At 44.7% G+C, this 10,596-nt stretch overlaps 1 protein-coding gene across 1 annotated transcript; it reads right to left on the bottom strand.

Moving 5' to 3' along the window:
- arf2b (ARF GTPase 2b) lies at positions 1-5,885 on the bottom strand. Its single transcript, XM_030098054.1, has 5 exons — positions 5,791-5,885; positions 2,784-2,938; positions 2,280-2,390; positions 1,252-1,376; positions 1-907 (listed from the first exon to the last, which is right to left on the bottom strand). Exons 2-5 carry the CDS (start codon positions 2,929-2,931, stop codon positions 746-748), a joined length of 546 nt encoding a protein of 181 aa, XP_029953914.1. The 5' UTR covers positions 2,932-2,938; positions 5,791-5,885; the 3' UTR covers positions 1-745.
- Between the last annotated feature and the right edge of the window lie 4,711 nt (positions 5,886-10,596).

A 10,596-nucleotide genomic window follows, 5' to 3' on the forward strand; every position in this document is an offset into this window, starting at 1 on the left:
GAATTTTCTTCTGGGGATTTTATTTCTCCTGGTTTCTCTTTTTGTTCTTTTCTTCTTCTATCTTTTTTTTTTTTTGCGTTGCTTCGACCTGATACAGGTTAAGATGCAATTTACTGAATCTCTTACTGGTGGGTTTGAGGTTTGGAGATGAAAAACGGAGGTTAAAACGAGCGTCTATTCTACAGCAGGTGGGGGGGGGGGGGGTCGGGGGTCTGTTCCTAGTTACTGTGTACTACAGGAGGGGTGGGGGGAGTGGGGGGGCACCCTGGCTCTTTCTTCGCCGTATGAAAACCATGCTTCCTCTGGGGTGGGGTGGGGGTTAAGGGTTAAGGGGGGCGGGGGGTGGGGGGGGGGGGCGTGCAGGACAGAGTGTGGGGGTGGGAGTGGGGGGGCTGAGGTTGGGGCTTGAAAACCAGACTGCTGATTCCACAGGAGGTGTGTAAAAGGCACGCCAGGGTCACTCCCAATCCCAGCCAGCACACACAGACGCCTTCACACCCACACACACTCACACACACACACAGTCAGTCAGTCACACACACACACAAGCAGCACAGGCGAGAGCCCCCAAGAGTACTGAGGAGGGGGAGGGGGGCAGGAGGAATGAAGGAAGGGGTGAGATGGAGCGCAGGGGCCTGCTGGGTCCGGTGCTGCTGCTGCTGTGTTGAAACAGAAAGAAAAAAAAAAGAAAACAAAAACAAACCAACAAACAAAACAAAAAAATAAAGAAAAGTGGTGGAATGGATCATTTCTGGTTCTTGAGCTGGTTGGAGAGCCAGTCGAGGCCTTCGTACAAGCCGTCCCCGCTGGTGGCGCAGGTGGCCTGGATGTACCAGCTGCGCTGGCGCAGGGCGTGCAGCCCCAGCTTGTCTGTGATCTCTGCGGCGTTCATGGCGTTCGGGAGATCCTGTCGGCAACAACACACACTCCGGTCAGCAAGTCTGCAGTCACTACTGGAATATCAGCGGAGAACACTCGAAAAACGTTCTCCAAAAAAACTTATCCATAACATAGTAAGAGGTGCTTATACAGAACATCAAACACGACCACAGCTCATTCCTTCAGATCTGAAATATGTTTTTATATTTCTGTCAAACTTCTTCCAGAAGACCTTCTGGACATGTCCTCTGACAGTCCGGTCCATTCCCTTCTGCTGTCATCAGAAGCTGGAAGTTCTTTGTTCTTCTTCTTCACTCTGCAGAAGATTCTATTTTTATTCTGTTTCCATTGAAGTTGAAGTTTTTCTCTCACCTGTTTATTTGCAAAAACGAGCAGCACGGCGTCTCTGAGCTCGTCCTCTGAGAGCATTCTGGCCAGCTCCTCCCTCGCCTCGTTCACTCGCTCTCTGTCGTTACTGTCCACCACGAAGATGAGCCCTGCACGCACACACACAAACACACAAGTGAGAACAAGCGTCCCGCCATTAACTCGGTGAGTCTTGCTTCATCCTTTAAATCAGGAGAGTCTCTCTGATCACAGCTCGCTGACATAAAAACATCGAAGTAACATAAACAAATAACTCTGCTTCAAATACATTCTGAGAACAGTTCCAGTATTGACCTACAGTCCATGTGGACGCCCCCCGAGCCAGATGACCTGTGTGTGGCGCTAAAGGCCGAGCTGTGGCTGAACAGCGATCCGTGACTGATGGCTGTGTGGCTGCAGCTCACATCACTGTAACCTAAAGCAGCATCAATTATAAAGGAAGCGCACGTGGAGACGGCTCCAAACTCCCATCTGGTGCAAACCGAAGTGAACCTTCACACCGACAGGTGAGGGCAGTCTGCGGGCAGGTGACCTGCAGCTCGCTGAAGGAGCCAATAGGATATCAGAGTATCTACGGACACGGAGGTCACATGATCGCGGAGCTTCGCTCAGGAGGAAACAGAACTGAGAGGAGGCGAGCAGACGGCTCCTGTGATGTGATTTAAATAAACACCTGAGAATATCTGGCAAAATTAAAGTGCTCAGTTCCACAAATAAGGACGGAAGAGTGGCTGAAATATCTCAAACTGTGAACTGGATGCTGTGATTCTGGCATCTGACAAACAGATAAATAATACAGAATTCACATCTTCACTAAGTGCATCCATTTCGCAATGTGTTTCAGTTGCTGCTGCTATAAACCTTCACACCTGAATAAAGCAGCACCAGTTTTAACCAGGACGTCTAAAGATCCATCCGAGAGGCAGAGCGGTGAGTTGAGCTGTACTGAGGACGGCCTGCAGCTCAGAACACACACTCGGCACAGATAACATATAAAAAATAAAAAGTCTCACCTTGAGTGTTCTGGAAGTAGTGGCGCCACAGCGGCCTGATTTTGTCCTGACCGCCCACGTCCCACACTGTGAAGCTGATGTTCTTGTATTCTACAGTTTCAACGTTAAAACCTGCACAGAAGAGGAGCAGAGATGAGTCACTGACAAAAAAAAGGCTGTGCAATTCAAGTTCTGACAGAAGACTGACAGCAGGAAAGGGACGGTTCTGTTTCTTCACTGGAAACACTGAACAGACTCATTACGCTGCTTTTACCAACAGATGTCTAAATGAAGAAGAAACCCAGATTAACACACTTAGTCCAGAGTAAAGGGAAACTGGTTCCTGTGTTTTATCTTGGAGGAGACAGAATTAATCCAGGTTTCACTCTAATGAACCAACATGCTGAAACACTCAGGTTTGACTGAGTTTCAATCCTGTTTCTTTGAAACTGGATGTGCTGATGTTGTGGTGTTTAAAGCCTGAAGAGGCGCTGCAGTGGAGGAGTGTGCGCAGTGGACCCATACCGATGGTGGGAATGGTGGTGACTATCTCTCCGAGCTTCAGTTTATATAGGATGGTTGTTTTTCCAGCGGCGTCCAGCCCGACCATGAGAATCCTCATCTCTTTTTTGCCGAACAGGCCTTTGAATAGGTTTGCGAAGACATTCCCCATGGTGAAGCTGTGGGAGCAGAGAAGGAGACGGAGGTTAGTTCGTCAGAGCAGGAGAAGAACTGGAGACAGCAGCAGCAGCAACTGGAAAAAAAACAAGAAACAAATGACATCTGATTATTAACAACTGTAACTGATAAAACCTGAAAACTTCTTAGTTTAGGACAGACCTTAGTTTAGCAGAACTAAGGGGAAGTTTCAGACAAACATTTTCAAACGACGACTGAATTTTCCCATCAGAACAATAAAGTGATTGATTATTAATGGAGCTCCGGTGTTTGGTTTTAGTTGTTAATTAAATTAAGGACACATCTTGAAATGAAAATGATCCACATGATCCATACTGGACTTTTCCAGCATTTCAATCATAGATGAAGCTCACAGCTGGACTATTTCCTCAATAAACAGAAAAAGCTGTATCAGTCAGTACTTTGCATTTATTAATATCTTCGTTTGTTTATTTGGTTTTTAGATGGGAAGCTTTGTTCTTAGGAGGAACTGTTGACATTTCCGATATTTAAAAGAGTAAACAACTGAAGGACTCACAGAGAGATAATGTGAATAATTCTTCACTGAGTTTAGTTCCTATTAAAACCAGCTTTGTAAAAATGAATCTGTATAACTCCAGACAACTTTTTGAAACTGTTTGTTTTAGGAGTTAGTTTAGAAACATCTTAATTGAGAATCTAGATATTTTACTGTATGTTTATGGAGCTGTTAGGGTCCCATATGAGAAACAGACACGCTATTGTTCTTTTGAGGGAACAAAATTAATGCTTCCTTTTTTCCAAACAACCTGCTGAGACAGAATTTACAGAAATCATCAGGATATCTTCACTGTTTAAGAATTCAATCTTTTGTGTTGAGAACATAAAATCAGGCTGAGCAGTCTCTGATGATAGAAACTAACAGGAAACTAAATGTTCACTGTGGATGGAGGCTGAAGAGAGGCTGCAGGAGAGAACAGGTGCAGAAGGCCAACAGGAAACCCGTAAACCACATAAACAGGTCCAGGACAGCAGGTCCATGTCAGAGCCAGGTCTCAGGTTACAGGAATCAACACGGAAACCAAAGTGCAAAGTTCACAGCCAGATTAAAGAAAATGTGCCGATGTAAAGTGAAAGACTAAATTCAAAAAGGATGTTGTGATGTAGATAACAAAAGTTCACTTTATGTGATTTTCTCACAACACACCAAAGTGTTTAAATTCCACATTTGGGGAATGAAGGCGAAGATGAGACATGTTAACAGGACTGTTAAAGCAGAGCAGCACAAGCATGTTCAACCCAACGTCTCCCTCTCCACGCCATCTGAGGTTTAACCCAGCCGACACAGGACAAAGGGCAGGTTACATCCTGGTCAGATCACCTGTCCTCTGAGTGAGAAAACATATCTAAACATCACCTGAGATTACTTCAGCTCTCACCAACATGACAGTGATGTCTCGAGACTGTGATTAAACTACAGTAAGAAACAGGGGAAAGGGACAAAACCTCCAGCCTCCTCCACTTTATCAGGCTGCATTCACTTAAACAGTCTTCTGACTTCATCCTGAGCGTTAGGAATATGGTTCGATTCCTGTTGCAGCACAAAGATGACCCCTTAAAAAACAATTCAAAGAGGGAGCTTTCCACAACACAAATGTGAACTCCAGTGCCACAGCAACACTAAAAAACAGGATTACAAACAAGATAAAGGAGGAAAAAAAATACAGGCCAAATGACAGGCTGTCCTTTTAAATTGCTGTCATTAACTCAAGTGGCTGTGGTTAATATCAATTAGCTCCACTTGTAATAGACTATTTATTTTACTTGTAGTCTACGTAGCTGTGGAAATAATGGATCATTAATTAGTGCACATATTGGCTTAAGGTTAGTGTAAATCGCCCATATCGTCCAAACGCGATTTACATATGGCTGAGGTAGGAAACATTTGAGAAATGTTGTATTTCCAGGTATGCAAATGCTGAGAAGATTGTGAAATCTAATTAGTGAGAGCTGAATAAACAGATCTCTGTTAAATGAATGTAGATTGAATAAACACTTGTCTGTAGGAGGAACCAGGCGGGATGTTTACTTTGCTGCAGGTTAAACATTAAGGCTTCAGGTAATGGATACACCTGCACCAGGTGCTCTGGACCGTCTGTATTAACCAGGATCTCACCTACACGATAAACGCGTTCAATTCATGTCGTTTAAGAGGAAAATCACAGAGTGGTCATAAACGGTGTAGAAGGAGGCCCCGGTTAACCGGATGAAGTGAGGAGTTAACCGATCAGCCGATAAGACAGGCCTGATCCGGCTGGAAGACTGCGCTCAACGGAGGGTTAAAGCTCCAGGGCGAGTCGCCACAAGCCTCCTGGGCCCGGACAAATCCCGGGCAGTGAGAGCCGGGCCCGTGTCGGTGTGACCCCTGATTTAACCCCGGGTTCCCGGAATCTAAGCCCCAGTTTTCGCCCCATGTTCCCGGTGCAGAGTGAAGTTTGGAGGCTTCAGATTAGCCGCTCTAAGGGCGGCTAGCTGGTTAGCCGGCTAGCGGGCTGTTCTCCCACACTGCGGGACCGCTTCTCGCCTGCGGGCCCCGTCTTCCACCACACACGACGGCGCATGGCCGAGCCACCTGTCGCTGAGCTGTTCAGACCTGTTGGGCCCGGTTCGTCTACGTTCCGAACCGGGAGTGGACCGCTAGCCGACGCTCTGAACCGTTAGCTAAATGCCGCGTCACAGTAACGGGAGAGCACCGTGACGTCACGTTAAACACCGAATAAACCGGAAGATTCTCACCGCGGGACGGACCCCGGGAACCTGCTAACATTACCCGGCGCAAAGCGGCGGTTCAAGGCGGATTCACGCCGTGTTTTACCTCTTTTAAGACGGCTTCTCGATCTTTCCGTTATCTCTCACTGCCGCTCCAAAATGGCGTCTTGCGCAACCAGGGAGACACCGGTGTACGGAACGCTTCCACTACCGCCCCGCGGCCAATCACATTACGCATGGTGTGACAGAGAGCCCGCCTTCCTGTGCCTGTCGTCCAATCACAATACGCATGGTGTGACTGAGAGCCCGCCTCTCGAAGCCCGTAGTCCAATCAGCGCCGCCGCTGCAGGTCCCTGTGCACCAGGCACAAAATGTCGAGGAAGCGAAGAGAGAAAAGTTTGTTCCAGTTTCTCCTTCAGAGGATCAATAAGAACAATTTTTCTGATCCTATTTCTACCACATCTCTTTTCTTATTGCCCACAAAAGTCCTGGGCGTTTCCTCAGGGGCCTGTCCAGCTCTCAGGGGCCCCAAAGGACAAGATGGCCTCATTGTTTGAACCTAGAAAGTCACAGAGTGCATTTAAAGGACAAAAACTGCTTAAAACACACATACAAAGACAGCAATATCAAAAGGACAGGGACAAATACCACCTCACATTCAGTTCAAGCCGACCTGTTTTATACTAGCTTACATTGAACGAAGGCCAGAGTAGACTGAGGAGGGGTCACCAGTCCATGGCATGGACACAATAACTCTGTTCAGCACAGTTCAGTGAACATTTCAGTGAAACATAAACATACAGGGACGTAGCCAGCAGCTCAGCAACCCGGTTTCCTCCTCAAATTACCAGACAGATCTGATCTTTAATTCAGAGCCAAAAACTGACCAAGAAGCCAAAAGCTGACACACGTTCTCCAACACAGCAGGTGCATTAGAAATAGAAGCGGCAAGCAGTTTTCAGCTCTGCTCGAGCTTCTTGAAAGTGTCTTATTAAGTTTTATTTGATTAGGGAACTGACTGTGCATCCTGCCTTGGATGGGATCCTGTTTTCCTGCTGAAAGTTCATGGATGATAAATGGCCTTATTAGCAGTTTTCAGGAGTCGCTCGGTGGTTTTCTGAGCCGCTGAGCTGATGTGTTTATTCAAGCATTATTGTGTTGACAATAGGAGGAGTTGTGAGCGTCACATTCCTCACACGGCACAGCTCCACGAGCAGGGTGTCAGCGGCGAGGTTAGAAAAGCTGTCGTCTCCATCTCAAGACAAAAGGACTCCACTCGGACATTTAACATTTTCAATCTGTTTTTCTTTTGTTCCTGTGAACGCCTTTAATATTTCATGTTACACCCATTCATTAAAATGCTCCCCTGAGGGTTTATTTCTCAATAACTGTCAACACCCTGTGTAATCTATTTTTGGGAGACACTCCTGCAGCTAAATTACCAGTTTCACATCGTGGGTGGAGCGATATCTATTGTTGTGAGATTTTTTTCACCACAGCATAATGAGGATAACATTTCAAATTGCTTTCTAATAAAAGGAGCAGTGTTAAGAATGAGTAGTGTGCACTGCTGTGTGGCCGAAGATGATCAAGAAAGTTACTGAGTTTTACAGTGAACTTTTTCCATGAATAAAGCCAACTGAAGAGCCGCAGAGCTGTTGTCTCTCTATTTCCATACAAGATGTTCACACAACTCTGGGTTCAGAGTCTGTTGGACACTTGGTCATAAGAACCAGGTGAGGTTAGAGGTCACACCGTGATCCACTCTATGCAGGTTGTTTTGTTTCACATGATTCAAACAGGAGGAGAATCTGTGGGGTGTGCCATGTGCGTCCAGGACCAGTGCAGCCATCACATGTACGGCAGGGCTTCACGTGCAGCTCGGCTTTATCAGCCGCGCAGTAAATTTTTACAACGAGCCGCAAGTCCAGCCTGCTGCTGTGCGGAAGTCACACAATGACTGACCAACGGCAACCGAGGAGGTCAGACGGTGAACCTCTCAGCTCGGCTCTTAACCAAGTATGAACAGTGCCGAACAGGAACACAGCAGGGTGCCGGACACATTTTGACATTATAAAGCAAATCAGCAGCCTGTCACACATTTCCAACACGAGATTCTTAAAAAGTACTCAGATTAACTAAACGGCAGATGTTGGAAGTTGACTTTATTTTGGTAAAAGAAGCCAAAGCTCTCACTCGTACTTTTTTTGACAATTCCACAGATGTGAAATGAAAATAAATTCAAGCATTCTCAACATTAAACAGTTAACCAGTGACATAATTGGATATTGAATTTGCACACACAGAGAACTGACTGTTTAAGAGCAGGTTTCTTTTTTAAAATTAAGGGATTCTTAACATTTTCATCAACAGTGCAGCTCATTTTAACCTCTTAACGAGCCAGTCTGATCTCCGATAAGGTCAAAAACACACTGTGATATTGATTTCACATATTAAAAGAAGAATTTGTCTTGGAAAAAGTTCCTGACACCCTCACTCATTTTAATTTATTTTTCTACCAATTTAAATTAAATGAGCCAATTGAATGGCAAAATATAAAAAAAACAAACAAACATATATTCGAAGGAACAAAATGAGTGCCTGCATCCAAACTATCGACCAGATTCTCACGGATTTTCATGTAGCATTACGTTCACTTCAATACTTTAAATTCACCTGTGTTAAAAAATCACTAACATGAGCCTTTTTACTAGGGATGTGCGAGTACCGATACCAGGTATCGGTATCGGGCCGATACTGGCCTTATTTCAAGGTATCGGGTACTCGTGAAGGCTACCGATGCCAGCCGCCGATACTCACGGCAAGAAAACCCCACGCGTAGTAAGCCCTCCTCACCAGCAGTTGGCGGTAGTGCAACCAGATGGGATGCAAGCTGCCGACAAACATGAAAGAGGAAGAAGCTCCTCTCTGGAGCGCTGACAGGCGCAGGGCTACACTGCAGCGGGCTGACTTCTCCATGAGTCTCATCCAGAGCAGAGACGACAGGATGAATCCAGAACGGCTGCTCGTCTCACCAAAACTCCGCCGGTGTGGAAATTCTTTTATATAAGTGAAAACGAGCCGAGCTTTGCAGAATGCTAACTCTGCAATGCTAAAATTGCTAAAGGAGGTGCGCGATGTTGTTCATTTACCACTAGTAATTTGTTTAAACACCTCAGGGCGAAGCTTGTGGACGAGAGTCTGACGCTGTTGTGCTGGAAAAAAGAAAACTCCGGCAGCAACTCGACGGCAAACTCTGCAGAAGACCGAGAAACTGAAGAGCAGAGATCCGAGAGCAGCACAAATAACACGAGCAACTCTTTAAACTCAGGGGTTTTTCTATCTTTGACTTTAGTTCATAAAAAAATCATTAAAATTAGTACATTTAAAAACCTTAGTTTATGTAAAGTGTAAAACTCAGAGAAATTGTTTTATCTTGCACTTAATTTCATTTAAATAAGTGCAAACTCAGAGTTGCTTGTTTTATTTTTCAGACTATTATTTTGGACTTAAACGTAGTGGCTGGGCTGCCTTTTTATTGGAAATAAAATTCATTTTCAAAAATAATCTCATTGCATTATTTTACATTTTATGTATATAAAGTATCGGTATGCAAGTATCGGTATCGGTGAGTACTGAAGATGAAGTACTCGTACTTGGTATCGGTCTGAAAAAAAGTGGTATCGCACATCCCTACTTTTTACAGTATGAGGAGACTTTCTTTTTTAATTAATCAGCTGTGCTGCTCTTCTTAAAATTGGGGGGCCATTCAAAATGGGAATAAAACTATAATGTTACATGAACAACCAAATTCAAACAAGCTGCTTTACTGGCTGAGCTCCAATCATCCCTGAAGGTTAAAAAAAAAAGTAAAGAACAAGCAGCAAATACAGATTTAGTCAAGATCTGCACCTGACGTATGCAGTTTCTTAATATCTGTAACGTTTTCTAGAGTCTGAGACCCTGGCACTGAAGTTTAAATTTTAAATGATATGGATTTGAATAAAACACTAAACTTTATAATTTCTTTCAAAACAATTAATGTGTTAAACAGAAAGCAATTCTAAATCAACAGCATCATAAAGGTCTGAGATTTGTCAGTTTTCCAGACATATAATAACTTCTATCTTTAAAGTGAAGCTGCTAGCACCTGTCGTACAGTAGACACCAAAGAAGTGTGGAATCTACTGCATAATTACTGGTGTGAAGATGACTGGAGAGCCGACTGTGTGAAAGCTCTTTCACATTTCATGTGTTGGATGTGTTTCCATGTCGTAGCGCATTCCCCAGGCTGTACATCACATCTGTCAGAAAACATCTGGAAGTCTCACATATGTATAAAAGTGACGCACAGTGTCGCTTATCAGCTGCTGTTCCAGAACATTCTGTGAATTTGTTTCTGGCTTTCAGCCAACGATTCTTTGTTTCTGTCATCGAGGCCCCGTTTCTTCCCTCCTGTCCAGGCTCAGGCCCCAGATGTCGGTTTTTGGTGAAATCCAGTCATGATGGAGGCATTTTCGGTCAAACAGTGACATCTGGCCCATGATGGGATGCATCTTATGATAATTTTAATTAAAGTCACATGACAATCGAAGTCAGTTGACAAGGTGCAACTTAATGTAAAAGAAACTGTGGTACTCGTGTCGTAAAAAAAGTATGAATTATTATTTCTTCCCAGTTTATCTTACTTTGTTGAGACACTGCAAAGGAAACTCGTACTGATGTGGATTGTATGGTTCACCCTGCTAAAGTCCTGGTCTGATGTTAATTCCCTCTGGCGGGAGGAATAATTAAGAAGAAGTTGGATGCGTCGACCAGCAAATCGCACCCTCTTCAGTTTATATTCCTGCAGACTGCTGTGCTGGTTGAGTCAGTCCATGAGCTCCAGAAACAGTTTGACCGTGGCAGGATT

Source organism: Salarias fasciatus, chromosome 8 (genome assembly GCF_902148845.1).
Source record: "Salarias fasciatus chromosome 8, fSalaFa1.1, whole genome shotgun sequence".
Classification (NCBI taxonomy): domain Eukaryota; kingdom Metazoa; phylum Chordata; class Actinopteri; order Blenniiformes; family Blenniidae; genus Salarias; species Salarias fasciatus.